The 21,840-nt window shown below is 37.9% G+C and overlaps 2 protein-coding genes across 7 annotated transcripts in view; one reads left to right on the top strand and one right to left on the bottom strand.

Moving 5' to 3' along the window:
- The first annotated feature begins 12,283 nt into the window (after positions 1-12,283).
- LOC122012414 (RNA-binding protein 24-B-like) lies at positions 12,284-16,881 on the top strand. 3 transcript variants are annotated; one of them, XM_042568930.1, is made up of 8 exons: positions 12,284-12,813; positions 12,938-13,064; positions 13,282-13,411; positions 14,501-14,537; positions 14,633-14,873; positions 15,237-15,357; positions 15,433-15,533; positions 16,470-16,881. In XM_042568930.1, the coding sequence occupies exons 1-6, from the start codon at positions 12,574-12,576 to the stop codon at positions 15,329-15,331; spliced, it is 870 nt and encodes a 289-aa protein (XP_042424864.1). In that variant the 5' UTR covers positions 12,284-12,573; the 3' UTR covers positions 15,332-15,357; positions 15,433-15,533; positions 16,470-16,881. The 3 variants fall into 3 exon arrangements, with proteins under 3 accessions (XP_042424864.1, XP_042424865.1, XP_042424866.1); XM_042568931.1 differs by having other exon boundaries at positions 15,443-15,533; XM_042568932.1 differs by having other exon boundaries at positions 15,449-15,533.
- Positions 16,882-17,900: 1,019 nt separating this feature from the next.
- The window catches only part of LOC122012416 (cation-chloride cotransporter 1-like), a 31,665-nt gene continuing 27,725 nt past the window's right edge, over positions 17,901-21,840 (bottom strand). For all 4 annotated transcript variants that reach the window (XM_042568934.1, XM_042568935.1, XM_042568933.1 and 1 more), the window contains one exon: positions 17,901-19,173. In XM_042568934.1, coding sequence (XP_042424868.1) covers positions 18,083-19,173 — 1,091 coding nt within the window. In that variant the 3' untranslated portion in view covers positions 17,901-18,082. The remainder of the gene's footprint in view (positions 19,174-21,840) is intronic.

Below are 21,840 nucleotides of genomic sequence, written 5' to 3' on the forward strand. Positions count from 1 at the left end.
TAGCAAACAACTATACCACAGTATAACCAGCATGTCCAGTACATTATATACAATAATAAATGCAACTAATAAAATATCCAATATTTACTAAATATCATAGATGACCAATGAGAGACTGTATAGATATAGAATCAATCATCTCAAAGATTAAGCAACCAAGTATCTGTTGGAACTCGTTGTAGTTTTGATGTGATTAACCAAGTCAGGTTAGGTCATGTTAGTATTTGATCTCTGTGTTTAAGTGTACAGGAGCTTAGGAGTGCAGGAAGTCGACGGAAGATACAGCTAGCGAGAAGGATGACACGAGAAGAGAGTCGACGTGCTCGGTGCATCCGAGGAACAAGGTGCTGTGGAAGAGTACACCGGCGGACAAGAAGGACGTGCGTGGTGATCCGAGGGACGAGAAGCCGGGGAGGAAGTCTGCTCGAGGAAAAGACTAGAAATTGGGTTCGGGTGAGCCCTATTCCGGATGGACAAAATCACCCAGACGATCGGAGCAGCAAGAGAGCCAAAAGGGAGCTGCGGAGCTGCTGGCGGTGCCCTCAATGGAGTTAAAGGTGCCTCCGCTCCTTTCAGTGAGAAGGCACCTTCAACAGGAACCCACCATGGAAGACGCCTTCAACTAAGCAAAATTCAGCCGTCAGTGAAGATAGAGTTCTATCCTCGCATGGATAATTTCTCCACGCTGTAGGCACCTTTAAAGCCTCTTGAAGGCGCCTTCAAGCGTAGGATAAGATTTTTGAAGGGCTATAAAAAGACCCCTGGACCTAAGAAATTAACAACAACTCCTGTATTTATTTCCTAGCTACTTTTTGAGCTTTCAACGAGTGTAAGAGACTTCTCTGCCTTCAAAGAAGGAGATCTTTAGTGTGTTTACTTGCCTTGGATTAACAATCTCTCCGGTTGTAATCAAGTAAATCTTTTGGCCTCGTCTTTTAAGTTGTTCATTTATTTTGTTTTTAACTGCACTACTAATCTGAGTTACAAGTCGAGGAAGGCTTTTCATTATTTCTTAACAGGCAGTTCATCTCCCCTCCTGTCGGCTTATCTGGGTCCAATAGTATCAAGCTTATGAAATAATATGAGTAGAGTCAAGGTAAATATAACAACCTATCTAAACATAGCTCATGCACTAAGGTTAAAGTATTACAGAAACAAGTCAAGAAGTATCTGTCTTTATCTATAGATCATTCCAACCATCTTCAAGTCCGAGAGATCACATCCAGCTCAAATCCTACCAATACTAGATACGAGACAAAACTAAGGATCTATAATCAATGTATCAACCTATTAATTAATTAATTAATCAATCTATTAATTAATTAATTAACTTCTTAATTAATTCTTAATCAGATTAATCATAGATCCATATAACACTTCAACCCTTATTAATGATTACCTTCAATTCAACCAATCTATTGACTAAATTAGAGTTTACCAAACGTGAATTTTCCCATAAAATAATAATGGAATGGTTTCAAGTTGTTTTACAATGATCTCTTTGTAAGAAATTATCCCCTCAACCTCCTGATAATAACCAACCCAGTTAACCTCCACCATTTCTTCCACATTTCAAATTTCTATATGAATTAGAATCACCAGTAGAAATCAGCCCTACACAATCTGTAACTTACATGTTTTTAACACTTAACCTACAAATTCCCTTACCTCTACAACACGTAACTTGGCTCCCTCTTCGGCAATTATGAATTTGACCCAACAACACTCAACGCCTCAGGGATTGCCGACTACTGTGGTGGCTAGGATTCAGTAGAGTTTATGGTCGCCGATCTCTAATCCCATGTGCCACTCAGATGTCAATAGTGGTGGGTGGTTGAACCAAAGGAAGAGCAGAAGTAAAGAGGGCACATCGTACCTTCTTGTGGCCAGATGAGTGGCGACTGACGACTAAGTTGGGCTCAGATAGAGAGCGATGGGGTGGATCCAAATCTATGGCATGGCTGAAAGGGGAGAGGCGGCGGTGGATTGGGCTATAGAAGCTCCTACCCGGTCAGCGACTAGGAAATTGAGATCGAGCAGTGGCGTCGGGGCGGCGGCGATGCTCGTGAGGAGCAAGGCAGTGGTGGATCGGTGGTGTCGGTGCAATTGGGTGATGACGTTGCTTGTGGCATCGGGGCAGACATGGGAGTCACGATGTTGGAGAGGAGAAGAGGTCATGTAATGATTGGGGATTAAACCTAAGTTAAGCTTTTATATTTAGCTAGGTCAATTAATTCCAACATTAAGCTTAATGAAATCAATCGACTCCCATTTAAGGGATATTCCAAACCGGTTTTCCATAAATTTAATTGATTCATCCTCTTAAATGTGTCATATAAACTTCGTTTAAATTCTAATTTTTTTAAAAAAAATTTCTAAAAATCTAATAAGGTTATTTCTCTAATAACACTTATTATTTGATTGTCGGATCTTACATGTACTCTTCCACAGCTCTTTGTCTCTTGTATGCACTGAGCCATCAACTTACTTCCCGTGACATTTTTCTCGCTTGCCACACCTTCCGCTCGACTTCTTGTGTTCCTAGTCTCTACACACTCAAATACAAGATATCAAGCATACATAGCTCAACATAACTCAGTTGATCAAATCAAAAATAACCAAAGGTACTTACAATCTTCTCCTTTTTGATGTGTATCAACCCGACTAGAGGTAGGGTAAGCAAATAATAAATTTAAATTTAAAATGATCATAATTTAAATTTATGAAATGAAGTACAAGACAGAAAATATAGAAAATTACAATAGAAAACATTAAATATTTTAAACTTCCCCTTAACTTAATTCCTTTAATTTCTTCCTTTTGATCATTAAAAAAAAAAGAAAAAAAATATAGAAAAATAGTATAAAATTTTTTAATCATATTATTCAGGAATATGTCTTTTTATTGCAATTATTTTGCAAAGAAATTTTTTTTAAACAATTAATCCTCATTTTTCCAACAATAATTTAAAAATTACTTTTAATTTTTGTAAAATCCTGAAATTTTTTATCAAGGTCAAACATAAGCAATTAGATCAGAATAAATTTTTTCACAAAAAGCATATTTTTCTTTTAACCATAGTAAATATTTTTATAATTTTTAAATTTAAATACTTAAAAATAGATTTGGACTTGTAAAAATATAGCTATTTTTTTTTAATATAGAAAATATAATGATTATCTACCAAAAGATTGAGTTTTTCAAAAATTAATCTTAAAAAAATTTAATATTAAAAAAATTTAATATTAAAAATTTTTGGCAAAGAATTTATAAAGAATTATATATCAAATGAATTTTTTTAAAAAATATTTATGCTAGCAGATAACATTTTTTATCTATCACTGAAAAAATATTTAATAGAAAAAATTGAATAAATAATATTTATTCAAGTTAATTTTTCTAAAAAAAAAAAATTCAAACATACATATAAAATTTATTTTAGCAATTTTTTTTTAAAAAATAATGAATCAAAATAAATTTAGATATCCAAAATAAATTTTTACCTACTAGATTTATATAGTATTTCCATGGAATATCATTTTTTGATATTTTTGAAATTTTGCCTCTGTGATTTTTTTTAACACCAATTAAGTCCTCCAAAATTTTTAAAATTTGAAATCTATATAAAATTTAAATTTAGTACGTACAATTCTTTTTTAGCAATTCTATTTGATCTTTTAATTTTTCATTTTTAATTTAAAATTTATCAAATTGGTCTGTATGACATGTTGTTGCTAACTTAATTTTAATATCATTACACATTCTTTTTAAACTTAAATACTTTGACCTTAATTTATATAAAAACCTAGATATTATTTTAATGTCATTATATAATTGATCGGGGGTAGATAACGTCTTCACTTACCGTGTCGGACACGTAATTTGATGCTTCCCCTTTATCACTATTTTCCACTGAAGTAACTCCTCCTTCATCAATGCTCACCTCTTGGTAGTCAATAGTTAGTGCGAGTCCAGTGTACTCTTCGTTCTCAAACTCTTCATATGATAATTCACTCCATATTGCTTTTAGATTCCTTTGTTTGTATTGACGTCGATTTGTAACTAGAGGGGGGGTGAATAGTTCGTCACACTCGTTGTTTTGCTTCGTGATGATGATATGCAGCAGAATAAAACACGAAACACACTTACAACGCTAACACGAAGAATTTACTTGGTATCTACCTCAAGAAGAGGTGACTAATCCAAGGATCCACACACAACATACTCTCCACTATGAAAAATACTCCTTGATAACTATCGAAGACGGAGAAGCCTTGTTCAAACTCATACAACAAGATACAACACACACAAGAAGAAAATACAAGAATGCAAATGAAAAACCTCTTCTTGTTTGACCTTGCCGTTGAAGAACGCCTCTTGAATCTTGGAAGTGCAACAATACTTGTCCCCAAGATCTTCCAAGAACTGGTGGAAAAGTCGTGAGCTTGGTGGAGAAGAATCGAGAGAAGCGTTACAGCGTTTGAACTCGTCGTCGCCTTTATATCTGTACTTCTAGGGCTCCCAATCGATTGGGCACTCTCTCAATCGATTGCCACGTCAGATCCCAGTGATCTCAGCCATCCAAAACTTGCATCCTATGCAAATATCATTTCTCAATAAATTGACCAATCGATTGGGGAGGTTTAGATCGATCAACCGATCAATTCAGAGTGCCTCTGTGTTCTGCTGGAAACAGCCTAAATTGATCGATTGATTCAGTCTTCCTCGCGTCTGCGCGAAAAAACTAGCCCCCAATCGATCGACCGATCGATTGGTGGTGCCCAATCGATAGACTAATCGATTGGCGATGCCCAATCGATTGGATGATCGATTAGGCCAACCTTCACTCGTAGCATACCTTCAATTGATCAGTTGATTGATTGCTACATGGTTTAATCGATCGGTTGATTGATTGACCTCCCTTTGACTTTCTTAACTCAAGCCCAAGGTTCCCAAACCCAACATCCGGTCAACCGTGACCTGTTGGGGCTTCTTCATGCCTAGCATCCGGTCAATTTTGATCCGCTGGGACTTCTTCGCCAAGTATCCGGTCAATCCTTTGACCCACTTGGACTTTTCTCCTCGTGTCAAGTGTCCGGTCAACCTTGACCCACTTGGACATATCGTCTCGTACCAAGTGTCTGGTCCTCCATGACCTACTTGGACTTCGTTTCACCAGATGTCCGGTCACCCTTGACCCATCTGGATTTCCTTGTGCCAAGTATCTGGTCACTCCTTTGACCTACTTGAACTCCCAACACCAGGTGTCCGATCAACCTTGACCGACCTGGATTTCCACATGCCTAACTTCACTCATTAGTACTTTTCATCTGTCTAGTTTCACTCACTAGGACTTTCTATCTGCCTGGCTACACTCAACAGGACTTTCACAACTGCCTAGCTTGACTCATTAGGTCTTTTACCTGTCTTCACTTACCAAGATTTTCACCTGTCTGGCTTCATTCATCAAGACTTTCACCTACCTTTACTCACTAAGATTTTTCGTCTGCCTAGCTTCACTCACCAGGACTTTCACCTACCTTCACTCACTAGGATTGTCCAAACTGCCTAACCTCTAGTTAGGACTTTCCCAGTCAAGTATCCAGTCAACCTTGACTTACTTGACTCTTCTTCACATTAAACTGGTCATCCCTTGACCAGAGGGAAACAACACCAACAATCTCTCCAATCAAATGATTGCATCTGCAATCTTCATATATTGTCAAACATCGAAATCCAAATATCAAGACTTAAGCTTGAGTCAACTCAAGCTTAGTCAACCTGGTCAACCTTGACCTAGAGGATATTGCACCAACCATCTCCCCCTTTTTGATATTTGACAATAACTTTAAGTTAGGCTAATCCCATAGCCTTAACTCCTTTTCATGCCAAAGCATGAATGAGGGTTTCCTTCATTCTCTTCCTTTCCTAGAGGGCAAACTCCCTCTTTAGGTAATAAAGGTCTAACTTAAACCCAACATTCTCCTCCTTTGGCATACATCAAAAATTCTTCCTCTTAAGAGTTACTCATACATTGTTTACAACCTCACATGTTGGTCACAACACTACAATGAAGGTCTCATACCCTTCATTATATCTCATGCTCACCCTTGAGCATGAAACCATTTCACAATGCTCATCCTAGAGCATTTTCTCTAAAGAAGGTAAACCACCTTCCATGGGTTTGAAAAATAATTCATGTCCTTAAAGAATAGCTCCCCCTAAAGACATGCTCCAAACTTCTGTCATTGTACTAACAATTGTTGGGACCGAAATGTATCTAGAGGGGGGGTGAATAGCTCGGCGCGATCTCATGCTCGTCGTTGCTTGTTTCTTCAAGGATATGCAGCGGAAATACAAGAAACAACACACACAATGCTAACACAAAGGATTTACTTAATATTCACCTCAAGAAGAAGTGATTAATCCAAGGATCCACACACTCACGCACCCTCCACTATGTAAACATTCCTTTTCGGTAACTACCGAAGGCGGAGAAGTCCTACAATACTCTCAATACAAGAAGGAAGTAAGGGAAGACAAATATAAGAAATATCTTACAAGATATGTAATGAAAATCATAACTCTAGCTTCTTCTTCTCGTTGTAGTCACGCCTCTTGACTTGGATGTCTCTCTAAGATCCTTCAAGAACTGGCGTTGAGAGTGGAAGAACGCTGTGGAGAAGCTGCTGTGAAGATCAGAGATGAACAGTGCAAGTGTTGGCTAAGAAAGAGCTCGACAACGACTATATTCTGCACCAACGGTCGGATCCCGATCGATTGGATTGCTCCCAATCGATCGGGAAGGCTTTGGATCGATCAACCGATCGATCCAGAGTGCTTATGTGCTCTCAAGAATTGCCTGGATTGATTGGCTGATCGATCTAGGGCTTATCGCGCAGAATCGCGACTCCCAATCGATCGGCCGATCGATTGGAGGCTCTGAATCGATCGACCGATCGATCCAGAGCTGTTCTGTGCGATCGCTACTCTCCCAATCGATCGATTGATTGATTGGGCATGAGCCAATCGATCGGTTGATCGATCCAGCCCATGTGGACTTGCCCAATTAAGTCCAAAAGTCTTCTAAACCAACATCCGGTCAACCATGACCTGTTGATACATCATGCCTAGCATTCGGTCACCCTTGACCTGCTAGGACTCCTTCAACAAGTGTCTGGTCAATCCCTTTGACCCACTTGGACTTTTCTCCTCCAGGTGTCCGATCAACCTTGATCCACCTAGATTTCCCCGTGCCAAGTATCCGGTCAACCTTTTGACCTACTTGGACTTTTCAACACCAGATGTCCGATCAACTTTGATCCATCTGGATTTACTCGTGCTTGGTTTCACTCACCAGGACTTTCTTTCTGCCTAGCTTCACTCACTAGGACTTCTCATCTGCCTGACTTCACTCACCAGGACTTTCACCTAGCTTCACTCACTAGGATTTCTCATCTGCCTGGCTTCACTCACCAGGACTTTCATCTGTCTGGCTTCACTCACCAGGACTTTCCAATCTACCTAACCTTCCAGTTAGGACTTTCACTTAGCTTCACTCACCAAGATTTTCCAGTCAAGTATCCAGTCAACCTTGACCAACTTGACTCTCCTTCACAATCTCCCCACATGAACAATCGCACCTGCAATCTCCATGTGTTGTCTACATGTATTGTCAAATATCGAAACCCAAACATCAAGACTCGAGCTTGAACCAATTCAAGCTCAGTCAACCAGGTCAACCTAGACCTAGGTAATATTGCACCAACAACAATGACTTGGAATCCCTAAATCTTTAGGAAATCCAAACTTAAAGTTTTGAGATTCAAGTATCAATATTTGAATACAAACCTCAACCTAAACTTCAACCTAGTGTTCCATAAACAATTCTCCTTGTTTTTATCATGAAGACTACCCTTAAATGCATATAAATATATTCTAAGGGGTTAGGAATGGTTAAAGAGACTAGAAATGACTTAAGTTGCTGAAATTAGACTTTCCCAACCAAAATTAGACTTCTCAATTGATTGGGGTTAGGACTCAATCAATTAACACCATTTCAATTGATCCACTAATCGATTCTGCGAGCTTCTATTCGCGGAAAAACTACTTGAATCGATCGACTGATCGATCCAGCAACGTTGAATCGATCGACTGATCGATTCTGTGAGTCTTTGCTCGTGAGAAACTCTTTCTCAATCTATCACTCGATTAATTAAGGCACTTAATCGATCGCCCGATTGATTGGAACTCTGATTTCCTGAATTTCAATTTTATCGAAATTCAGAAATGTCCTAGAAATTCTACAAAATTCTAAAAATCATGAAAATTTTTGTAGACATTATTTAGGGTATATACTATCATGGAAAAATAGTTTTATAAGAAACTACACCTTATTTTCAAAGATTGACATAAATTTAAAAACTCTTAAAAATTTCAATGTTTTCTTCTAGTTTTTGTCTAACTTTTAAATGATGATTACTATCAAAAGATAGTATTCACCAAGGTTTTCTAAAAGTATTTTAAAATTATTTTCAAAACTAATTTCCAACCATATTCTTAAGGCTCAATGCACATGACTTATACATTAGTTTTCCCAATGATTGGAGGTCACATAACTATGTGTTTTGATAAAATCAAAACCCAATACGATGTACTAAATTAACATCTTGAGTTTTGTTCATTATCCTAACATCTCACTTGTATCTAATGCGTACTAAAGCACATACAAGTCAACTTATAGTCTTTGTGAGATGTAGATAGAGCCGTCAATTTGGGTTAGGCCCGTCGGGTTGGCCCGCCCCGCCAAACCAATTAAGCGGGTTGGGTTGAAATTTTATCAACCCAGGTCCGTCGTGGGCTACCCCGCTAGGCCCGCGACCCGCGCGGGTCGGCCCGCGATGGGCTTGGGTTGGCCCGCGGGTTGAGAAACACATGTAAGCAGTCTATATCAGTAGTCAATACTGCAACTGCGAGAGTACCAGGGGTTAAATTGTAGCATTTTATTATCTTCTTCGTTGAGAGGAATACTAATTAGGAAAAGTCCATACTTGTGAAGTTGAGTATGATAGACAAAAGTTACAGAAATATATATGCATACAAAGTCGATTAATCTTAAAAGTAGATGGCCTTCTTATTTGATTCGTTTATGGGATAAATCTGAAACATACATTATGCACAATGAAGAGCTTGGTGTGTGTACTCAAACTAGATGACCTTCTTAAAAGTAGATAACCTTCTTATTTGATTCGTTTACACACGCACAGCCAGAGTACTACTGATCTAAACTGCTCGACGCACAACCAAGAGTCCTAATTACTATTCCTCTTTGTTGCACAATTTTATGTCATTTTATTATCTTTCTTTGTTATAATTTTAAAATAAAATAGTACTTTTGACCCAACATAAGTACTTGTTTATGTCCATTTATATTTAAAATACTTGTTTATGAATACATTTGATTGATAAAATATTTCCGAAGGAAAACATTGAAGATATGAACTTTTTTTTAAAAAAAATTTGATAGGCCCGCGGGTTGGCCCGCCAAACCCGCGACCCACCTTGGATTGGGTTGGGTTGGAAATTTCCCAACCCGCCAAGTTGACGGCCCACTCCGCCCCACCCCACCAAATGGTTGGCCCGCCACGGGCTGACCCGCCCCACCATGAGTTGGCCCGTCTGACAGCTCTAGATGTAGATTTGGTTTTGCCCTAAACTAGAGATCATGCATATCTATCTAGGCATTTTAATTCATGTACATCCACCTAGGATGTCACTTATTAGTAAATGTCATTGTCCTTAATTATAAGGAAATTAAAACAATGCATGATGAGTTGTGACATACATCAAAAAGAAACAATTTTCAAAGGAAAATATACTATTGCTACATAATGTATGTATGACATGACATGGTATTTTTATTTATTTTTCATAATAAGCATGAATGCAAAATATGATGTCATGGCATATGATGGACAAACAATCATAGTAATTAGCATAAATAAAATATACTTAGATAATCTATCTAAATATTTTAGATCCTTAGCTAAACTAAAATTGATCCTAGATTGCCCTCATTTTCTCAAGAAAATGTCAAAACTCAACTTAGCAATTTTTTTTCTTACTTGTGCCAATTAAAATTAAGTCCACTTCCTCAATTTTTGACACATTTTACTCTTCCAAAGAGTAATCAATTTATCCTTTTTATTTTCAAAGGTTAACAGAATCCTTGAAAACACCTCCGAGTATCAACTTTATTAAGGTTGGGTTAACCACCCTACCCATTTAGAGTTGACACTCTCTAAACTCATCTAAGGTGTAGAGAATATGCTCCTCAGAACCCAAAACCTATTGATGCTCCTGGATGCTCTAGGTACTCACTAGGGATAACTTCCCTAGATACCTTCCTAATAACCTTTCTAGGCTTTATAGAAGCCTTGGTCACTTTCTCTAACTCAATTCTAGGGATTGCTTCTCTTGTGACCTTCTTGGTGACTTTCTTTAACTTCTTAGAAGTCTTAATTGTAGGACCATTGGCGGCCGACTTGAAGGGGGGTTGATAGCCTGAAAAAATAAAAACAAAAATCAACCCTTCTCGAACTCTCAACACAACACTTGCATAAATAAATTAAACAAATAAACTAAAAGTAAGAAACAAAAGAGATTTACTTGGTTACAACCGGGGAGGTTGTTAATCCAAGGAAGATGAAGCACACTAGAATATCTCCTTCAGGCAAAGAAGTCTCTTACAACGTTTAAACACAGAAACAGAAGCTCAACTCTAAACTTAAAGCACACAAGCATTGGAATTACAATTCTTGAGTTGTTTTTAAGCTTCTGGACTAAGGCTATATTTATAGCCTTGGTCGGGGCGCCCTGAAGGTTTCGGGCACCCTGGGGGGATAAACTTTATCCCCCAACGTTCAGATTGAGTCAAAACTAGATCCGGTCAAAAAGTCAACTCCAGGAGCTCAAAAGGGTTCCGGGCACCCCGGACGACTCTAGGCACCCCGGACAGCTCCGCTCATAAGGTATTTATATAGAAGCTTCTTCGCTCGTAGTACTGTCAATCCTAAGATATGAGACTAAACAAAATAAAAAAAAATTATTGATGAGAAAAATTCTTAATAATATGCCGCAGTTGAGTTTCAAACTCTAGATTCTTGATTGATTAATAAAAAAATTTCAATAATACGCCAGAGCATAGTCTCAAAGTTTAGATTTCCTCATTGATTAATGAGAAAAATTCTCAATAATATACCACAGTTAAGTCTTGAATTCTAAATCTCTTAGCGTTTGATAGGGTGTAATGTGTCTTGTAATGTAATCAGGATTACATTACAAGGTTGATTATTTTATTTGATTTACTTTTAAACTTGTAATATAATGTAATTTTGATTACAAAAGTAGTGAAGTTTTGTAATCCGGATTAAAAAGTAAATACTATGTAATTCGATTACATTATGAGGTCATTGTTTAACCAAAATTTGAATACCGAATATACCCCTAGTTCGCCGCGGCCCGCCGACCGCCGTCGTCACCCCTGGCAACGGTCGATGGTTGCCTGCGGCGACGACCGGCGGTTGCCTGCGGCAACGACCGACGGTTGCCTTGGTTGCCTACGGCGACGGCCGGCGGTTACCGGTGGCTACCGCAAGCTCCGACAGAGGTGCAATGGCCGCCGGTAGAAATCGCAAGATATTTTTATTATTTTATAATAATACAAATTACATTCCTTATAAAAAATAATAAACACCAAATAAAATAATGTAATCATCCTTATAATTAAAGATTATATATATTACAGTATCAAATGTATTGATGTAATCAAGATTACATTATATTACATGACAAATTTGATTACATTACACCCAATTATTAATGTGTACGTGAAAATTATTAATAAAATTTGAAATTATTTTCAATGTTAAAAAATGATATGAATATAATCTAATTTTATACTTCAGTCATTCATTGAGAGATGGTCACTTAGTTACTTAGTAAAGATAGAAAGTTAGTCAGTTAGTTAATAAAGATTTAGATTTTTAGTGATATAGTAAGATAATAATTAATAACAAGAGCGTTATTAAATAGTTTGTTTTTATTGATTTTTTTTAAAGCTATCAAATTATAATTTTTTTTATAGTTCCCTCTTTCTACTGGATTCGTCATCCACAATCAATACAGAGGAATTGTTTATGGATAATGCTGAAGATTTAATTAATTATCTTTTAAAACTCAAAGTCCAAGTAATCATTTTGACAAACTTCTATGGGCTAATTTGTTATCATGCTGTTCACGATCCTTTTGGTTTTTTTCTACACCTTGATCCGATTTCGATGGACCGATCCTTCGTCTTCGATTCGTCCATTCGATCTCTCTGTTTGTTTCCTCGAAATCTTTGAGAACAAGACTCCTCAGTCGCGCCCAAGCCCGGTCTCCGCCCCGAACCCATAAAGCTAGGGTTTTTACAAGCCCTAGCTAGGGTTGGGCGGCTGATCCGGTTGTTCCGTCTATTTGCTTGATTTTTCTTGTGAATTTTGCCTTTTTGTTTTAGGGGAGGGGGATCACGAGATGTCTTTCCATCATCCGGGCCCTGGCTCGGCCTCCGGATCGGCATCGAGCTCCAGCTCCGGGTTCCACTTCTTCAACTCCCCTTTCGGGGATACCACGTACACGAAGGTCTTCGTCGGGGGTCTCGCATGGGAGACGAGGAGCGAGGGGTTGCGCCGCCATTTTCAGCAATTCGGCGAGATCCTCGAGGCCGTCGTCATCACTGACAAGAACACCGGGAGGTCGAAGGGTTATGGTTTCGTGAGTATTGCCAATCCTTGCACTTCAGTTTGTCGGAAGAACAAATTTTGCTACGTGAATTGTGATTTCTGTTAGGGCAAGTGCAAAATTATGTTCGGTGTTTCTGATTTTTATGGAGGTATAGGTGACTTTCCGAGACCCTGAATCTGCGAGAGGAGCCTGTGCAGACCCTACCCCAGTCATCGATGGCAGACGGGCGAACTGTAACTTGGCTTCACTTGGTCGGCCACGACCTTTCCCATCCCTTGGTGGTAAATTCCCTATAATTTTGTTATTATTCTCGCATTTTGAAAGTTTTCATTGTCTTCTCTGGAGGAAAAAGATTTTCCTTCTCAATCTGGTGTCTCATGACTTATCGAATGTAAAGTTTATCATTCATTCTTTACATTTCCTCCTATTCTTCTATAGCCATTCTATGCATGGAATGCTACACTTGAATGTTGATTTATTTGTTTGATTACTTTATAGTGTACCCAAGGTCAGGCATCTACTATGGAGTTGCGCCAGTTCAGCGAGGGCCATATGTTGGAAGCCCTGCTCATCAACAACAATCAGTACCATTCAGCTACCAAGAAGGATTATCATACCCACCATATAGGTTAGTAGATCTTATGGATCATTTCAGAACAGTGACCATGTTTTTATTAAGAAACAAAATACTTATATGTGGCTTGATAACTTGATATCTTATGCTTAAGTTGATTTCCTGTGCTACTAGGCTACTTTCTATAGCCTGATTTCGTTGATGGATAAGCACCATGATCACTGAACTAATATTTTTAGCGGAGCTGAAAAAAAAAGTTAATACTCTCTGTTTGTTTGAATCATTATTTGTTTGATATCCTAACTTTACTTCTCCTACTTATGAGTAGCCTTAATAGAAATCAGGAATGTAAATGCATATATTGTTGGCTGTTAGAATCTGTTTGGTGATGGTTGAGGTAGTTCAGTTGAAATCAAACACCAATGATTCAGTGGAAAAAAATAGAAACACTTTTTACTGTGTTAACAATATCCATATGTATGTTATCAGACTCAGCATTAGAGACTAGAGAGTGTGTTTCCTGTGTTTCATGAGTGGTAATTCGTGATATTCAATCAATCTACAGGGTTCCTGATTGTGTCTTTGAGATCCTTTTGTGGTTAACTGGTGACAAGATCATTGATGTTGTAGGTTTCCATTCCAACATTGGAAAATGTTTCTAAAATTCTGCGTGTGCAGTTCTATATAAATTGGAGCTGCAAATATCATTATATGTTTTAGCAAACATATCAAATCCCCTAAAGTATATCCTGCTGGTTCTAGTCTAGGTAAGTGATGCAGAATAATTGCTATGATTTAATTCCTAGTATTATAATTTGTTATAAAACTTAGGTGTTGACAGGAATTATAAATGATTAGCCTTTGACTCGCATACAGGTGAGTTTATGGGATTATGGATATCCTCTAATATAAGATTTAATTTATGGCATTAAAGTAAATGCTGTTTGCGATTTGCACCTTCTATGATGGACTAGTTAAAAATTAATTTTTGTTTTTGCTCTTCATAAACTCAACATAAAATTAATGTTTCTTGAAACTCCAAAGATATCTTATGATTCGTGATGACCCAGAATAAGTTTTATCCATATTAAAATAATTTTCATAGGTTGAACATTCAAAGGATTTGTTGGTTTTCTTTGACAGTTACAATCTGTATGGACCGGAGTACACCTATCCACAGGTTCTGATCCCAAATCATCTCAATTGTTTGTAGATTAGGTTCTGTTTGGGGAATTCTGCAACCATCTTTGTGAGTTCTGATATCTTTCTTTGCAGAATTTATACAATTCTTATACAGGGCAACATTACGTTCAAGTTTATGGTTATCCTGGAGCTGTAAACACAGCTGTCTACCCTCTTGATCAATTTGGACAGCCCATCCCTGCTGGGCATGGTTACACAGCAGTTCAAGGGTATGCACTACCAGCTCATCCAGTTGGGCAATTGGGCGGTGGACAACATGTCAATGGAATGCTGGGTGGACCAAGATCTATGATTCAATCACCCTATCCAGCTGGTATATTTTCTCCCAAAGATTTTTTTCCCTTTTTGTATCCTCTTTTTTTCGTCAGGCAACAAGACTATTGTCCTAAAAAACAGAAAGACAGCAACATGATATTAATGGATTGGCTTTTATTTTATCTCAATGCATGAGCCACTGAAGCATCTGAGACCTGAATACACTTTGTTGCATGTCTTAGACTTAAAATATCTGAGATCTGGGAGTTGTAATCATACATGGACTTTCCTTTTTAAATTTTTCTGAGCTTGTTAACAAGTTTATATCAAACTTAAAGGTGAGAATAAAATATCACTGATTTTTGTTTTTGTTGCATTCCTTTTCTCATTATTTGCACCATACATTTGTTGGATTTTTCAGGACTGACAGTACAAGTCCCTCCACCGCACATTGCAGTTCCTGCCCGGTCACCACAGTTTGTTCGAGGTAGCAGTCCTGATCAAACGACAGTTTGAATTGAGTTTCTTCATAACATCTTGAGGTATACATTACACATCTACCTTAAGGCTATTGTTGCTATTTTGGACTGACCAAGCTAATTACATATATCTGAAAGATACCCTCAGTCTCAGATTGCAGCAGGACTAAGAACAGCAGTACTGCCATACTATTGGCATGCATTCTTGCCTTGCAAGCTATCATCTTTGCATTCTAGAGGTAATTCCACCTAATATTATATGTTGAGAAGTCTCTTATCGGTTTTTCTCTTGGAGAGCAGTTTATTTCATGGATGTCCAAGTCACTCATTCTTTTACTTTCATATAATTGTTTTGTTTTTAGTCCTTTTTCCAGCCCATGGTTGAATTACTAGAGAAAAAAATTGAACGGTGCTTCTAATCCCCTTCAGATTTATACCTGTTTAACTTTGGAGTCCGGGATCCATGCATCTAGAATTGATAAATTAAGCTTCCAAGGCATATGTTACAAAAGAAACCGTGGTGGATTCTTGGTTTTATTTTGGAGTTTGGCTCTAATATTATGGCACTTTAAAGGTGCTTAATTACTCTGCACAGATAAATTAAATCAATTGAAGTTAAAAAGTGTAAAAGGCGGATCCAAAAAAAAAATCTTACTCTAAAAAGGGCAGCTCGGTGCACGAAGCTCCCGTCATACAGAGTTCCGGGGAAGGATCCATTGTACGCAGTCTTACTCTGCTTTTTGCAAGAGGTTATTTTTAGGATTCGAACCCGTGACCTTTTAGTCACATGGCAACAACTTTACCATTGTCTTACTCTACATAATTTAAAACTGATTTACAAAATCTAATGTTGCTAATGATAAAGTATTTCATACAAGCGAAGCGTTGTATATGATTCTTGTAGTTGACTCCAAATAATTGCCAATTGGTTTAGGCTGACATTTTTGGCACCAAATGAGAGCATCAATATCATTTTCTACTTGGATATCTGATGACTTTCAATGTTAGAAAATCTAGAATATATTGATGGATATTTCTTGTTTTCCATATATCATGGTCAATATCTACTCTGAATGGAAGCTTCCTCTTTGTGTCGAGCTACTACTTGTCTTCCACTGCTACAGTGATCTTTCTGATGTTAGAACCATAAAATGACTGATGGGTTTTGAGTGCAGGTTGTTGTAAGTCTCTAAGTTGCTTCAATGGAGGAAGCTTTAGCGAAAGAGCATGACTTGCTCTTTATTGCGATGTCTGTAAAGTTTCTTGTCTTCTCGCCAATCTTGAATAAGTGTTGGCTTGGAGCAAAGTCGATGGATACCCGAATTGTATCCATCCATCTGTATGGTAGATATTGGATACTGGAGTTGGAGTCCGATCCAAGAAGGTAACTTAAATGATTCTCAGTAGGAATCTGAATGAAGCGTAGTCAAATTGTACTTTCATAGACAGTAATCTATTTCTTGTAGCAAATTGTGGGAATGTAAATAGCAACATTATGTAGTCGTCATCATGTAGTCTTAGTAGTCTTAAACAGTGTATGTATAGAATTTTTTTTAAAGAAAATGGGTCTTGAAGGCTTGGGGACCAGCTCTTTATTCAGCTTTGAATGATATCATTAGGTGTATAATTTGTTTTTTTTAATTCAATGTGATATAGGGATTCGTGGTTGATGATAAAAAGAATAGATAAAGATAATCAGTAAATATTATGAATTATAGGTTAAAATTGGCTGGCCACTTACAACTCAAAACTGATTGCGTGATTGCATATGTGTAAGCCGGGAATATATATATATTTTGGTACATCCTTACCTTTTTTTATATCGGTACATCTTTGTACAATCTACACAGGTCCGAGCGACTATATTTATAGAGAGAGGATTGATATCTTCGGCGACAAGCGTGGACACTTCTCACATGGGGAGGCACGTGTGTGTATATATATATTGTTCCAAAAGATATATCGAGGTTTTGATTCCTATTGAATGATCCAAACGGCATTAAATTTCAATTGTACTTTAAAAACAAATCAAGCAAAAAAAAAACTAAATTATTATGTTTTAATTGGCAAAGAACAAATTATTATTATTATTTAAAAAATCTAAATCCCAAATATGTTCATTTTGAAGTATAGATCGAGAGAAAATCAAAACTACAAATACTTTTAGCACGTTGGATATTTCGTTGTCTGATAACAAATTGTTTTCACCGAAAGCTTACAAGGAATTTGGATCTTTGTTTTACTTGGCTGTTTTGTTGACATTGGGAGTTGTCTTTGCTGATGTTCGATAAGTTTAGTATCTGCTTGAGAAGCCATCGATTACTTCTGCTCATCTGCAGCTGCCTTTTATGTTCGATTAAAAATAACTAATTTTAGAAGTGTTTTTTAAAAGAATGTCACCGTTTCCAAATTTTATTTGGGCTGTCAACCAGGAGATGACTTTCCTTCCGTCCACAGTCAACGTGGCCCTCGCCTCAGCCGAGACTGGGTGATCTGCTCGCAGTCCACCGGGCGATTATTTTTCCAAAGCTATGAAAATATCATAACGTTTCAGAGTTTGCAAAATTGCAAACATTCTTTTTCTACCAGAATGTGCAAAATCAAGCTGGCAGTTGTACATGACTGAATGATTTACTGAAAACACACTGCAGTTTACATCAGGTTCAATGAAGGAATAACAGAATGACTATGAATTTCTGAAACACAAGGACAACCTTGCAAGAACTGATATTTTTAGTTGCAAGGTCATGTGACCAGTAACGAAGTGTGAAGTGTAAATTAAGTAAATCTATGTAAAGAGGGTAACAACATCTCTCCTGTATCCCCTAACTATCAGCATCCTTGGCACATTCTCAACTAAGAGATCCATGTACTCCATATAGAAGTAGGACGGGTGGTTCAACGGTGGTGGTGGGAGGCTGACAAGCACAACTGCTGCCATCCTTGAGTACCTCAGTATGGTTGAATTCAACTTCAAGGTGGTGTAAAGGAACTTGTCCACCTGTTGCTCGTTTACCACCACCTGCTTTCCACTGGCCATCAATGGCGTTCCTTGTTTTCTGGCTGTTTCCTTCATTTCAGCTAGGTAGGCAGCAATTCGGCGTTGTGCACTAGTGAATGCTTCCATTGAATCATCCTGCTGAACCCCTCCTTCAATTTGGGCCTCCCATGACTTCATTGTTATCACAATCACCTCAGCCTGCAAGCGGAGGTCATAAAGGAACTTTTTAACATCAGCCTTCAGCTCCTCGGCCTCTGTGTCCTCTTCTGCAATACAGAAGACCTGAATCTTGCAGCTCTCAAAGCTCTCTTTTGTAAGAAGCAGCTGAGATAACAGAAGCATAAGACCCCCATCCTTCACGATCCAGTAGAGATCAATTGTCCCATATTGTTTCTGATACTCACCAGGCCATTCATCAAGGCCTTTGACAATCACGACTGCCTTGTTGGCAATGATGCAGTCATTGATAATGCTGACAAATGTAGATGGAATCTCTGTGAGATTTTCCCGACGCCAAATCTCAGGATACCGCATAACCACAATATTAGGCTTAAGGTTGCCAAGTCCCATAGTCTGAATAACACCACGGAAACCATCAGACATAGTTGGAGCAACTATTATCTCAGCTACTCCTTCGCAGCGCTTGTAGTCTATGTAAGTGCTCAGCTCACGGCAAGCAGTCTTGGCATCCTCAGCCAGTTCATGATAGTCACCATCAATAATTGACAGAAAGATTGACATCCCACGACCCTTCTTCTTCATGCAATTAGCAAAATCTGCAAGCTTGGGATGACAGGGAACATTTTCTGGAAGCTTTCCCCATGGCCGGCAGAAGATGAGAGGAATAGGGTACCAGTTTTTAGGGTGTACCTGGTTTGCTGGAGGGAGCAAAATAACAAACACAATAAGAGATCTTTTATAAGTTAATTTATAATTAAAATCACCCATAGTATAGGCATTTCAGAGGATATAAAGTTATATCTTATGCAATAACCTAAACCTACAGGTGTTTATGTGCCCTGGACTTTCAATTTTAAAATCTATAGAACCAATTGTCAAAGCTCACTTAATTATCTGAGATGGCCTGCCTACTTGGCAAACAATTATTACATCAGTCCTATGTTCTATTAAAACTTTACACGTGCACTACAATTAGAAATTGAATTGAGTTCACAATTATACCCTTCATTAACTCCGTTGACATGGGTATCCTAATCAGATGTCAAATCCCACTTTGCTCCCCGAGTCCCAGATAATGGTTTACACTTGGAATTTAATTTGGAACCCAGTATTTAAAATCTATTGATAATTATACATGTGTAATGGTAATTTGAGCACTTGGGTACAGATGTTGTACTTGACAGAGATAACCGCACAACTTAAATAACTGTGAATTTGGGGTGATTTTCATTAAAAGGGCTCTAGACTGGCTCCTTGTCCAACAAACTCTTAAATTTTTTTGTAGGCGTAGTTTTTCTGTGTACTTCATGTTGGGCTCAATAACATATTGGACAGAATAATCCTGGCTAGAGTCCAAGTACAAAATAAGTCCTATTTTAGTATTTTTTTGGATGACTTTCAGCATGTTTTTCAGGAGAGGAAGAGATGCTGGGAGCTCATTGGGCCCCATCATTACATACTTTTCAGTCCTCTTGATAAGACAGAATCTTCTTTACAACGCACACCTTTCGCTTTACAGCTAGTGGTTGTCCTTCTGATAAGAAGGAATCTACTTTACCGCATATTCTTTCATAGGTTAGGGTTTAGTGAGCTGAGTCATTTGATTCCTTGTGGGTCCACCACTTCCGCAAAGTTATTCTTACAGTCGAAAGGAAGACATCCTCTGTATGGTGTCGTGTAGGAGATTAGGCTGGCTGTCTACCTATTCTGTAGCTGGATACCAATCGGACCACCAGTTGCCAGAGGCACTTCTTTTCTGACACTCCTGTCATTTCAAGGAGTGGAGCAACTAGCTGCTGCAGGGCATTTGCCACTTGGATTGGCATCTGTTGTTGTATTTCATGGAGTCGTTGGTCAGCCTTGTTGCTTTCTTCCACTGATATAGGGAATTATCGGGTGAAGGAGTTGCTGAGAGTGTTTAACGAGTTGGAGAGGGTTGCAAGGGCTTGTATCATCTGAACTTGGGCCTCTCTGTCGGGCTTCTCTTGTAGCTCCTGCAGGGTTGGTGCCACCAACTCTAGATCTTTGAGAATTTTCTCCGGCCATTCTGAAATAATAAGACAATTTATTAGTCTAGATAAGACATCTGCCAATTGATTGTCTTTTCCCTCAATATGCTCAAAAGAGATTAGAATGCCGGTTCTAGTTATATAATATGTGAAAGTCATCCATCTAACCCTTGATGGTTTATTATTGGAAGATTTCTCGAAGAAACTGATAATTGTCTAGCAATCAGTTGTAATAATTAACTCTTTTTTGTCTAAATAATAAATCTTTAGGGACTCTAAGGAGTTCATCACGGCATGTATTTCTGCATCTATTGTTGATTTTATTGGGGAGAATTTGCCACTCGCATAGGCGCAGACTCTTTCTGTGGTTCTTGAGTCATACCTGCTTTTCTTCCATTTACAGATTCCTGCCCATCCTTCCATACAACCATCTACTTCTAGGATGATGAAGCAATCTTGGGGTGGGATTTCAAAATCTGGTAAATTTTTAACTAAGCCCTTAATCTTTTTAACTAGGGCCTAGTCCTGTGAGTTCATCCTAATCTTTGCATATAGAGGACCTAATAGCTTGCCAAGGTTCGGGATATAATTTCTAACATAATTGAGAAGTCCCAACCACGAACGCATCTCATGTTTTGTCATGAGCTCCTTTTCTTCAAAGTTAAAAATTATCTTGATGATGTGTGGTTGAAGTTTAATCTTCTGGTTTCCAATAATGGCTCCAAGAAATTCAATTTCTGGAACGGCTATCTTCATTTTAGTTGGACTAAGAATGAGCCCATGTTTTTGAACAATATCAAGCATTATTTGTAGATGTTTTGCATGTTCCTGCTCATTTTGGGAGAATACTAGTATATCATCAATATATACTGGTATGAAATTCGTAGTACCTTTAAAACAAGCATCCATCTTTCTTTAAAAAATTGTCGGCGCATTCTTTAGGCCAAAAGACATTACTAGCCATTCATAAAGGTCATCTGGTACCCCGTCCATTCAATTGATTCAGGATGCATTGCTACTTGATGAAAGTCACTCTTCAAATCAAATTTAAAGTATATTTTGCAAGTACTAACCTTTTTAAGAATCGTATTGATTTCCTGGGGTCTTTATTGGTGAGGTCATTGAGTCTTCTATAATTGAACACCATCCTTTCTTTGCCCTTGACCGTCTTAGGATCAACAGTTGTTCCGAAATTAACTATAATTGTCGTAGTTCGGAGCTTGCTTTTACTTGGTTGGATAACTCCTAATTCTAGTAAGGCAGTTACATATCTAGTAAATGCTTCCTTTTGTTGAGGAGTTAAAATGCTTTAGCGGTTGATCTTCGATAATAAAATCAAGATTTTTGATATCAAGA

Source organism: Zingiber officinale, chromosome 8A, assembly GCF_018446385.1.
Source record: "Zingiber officinale cultivar Zhangliang chromosome 8A, Zo_v1.1, whole genome shotgun sequence".
Taxonomy (NCBI): domain Eukaryota; kingdom Viridiplantae; phylum Streptophyta; class Magnoliopsida; order Zingiberales; family Zingiberaceae; genus Zingiber; species Zingiber officinale.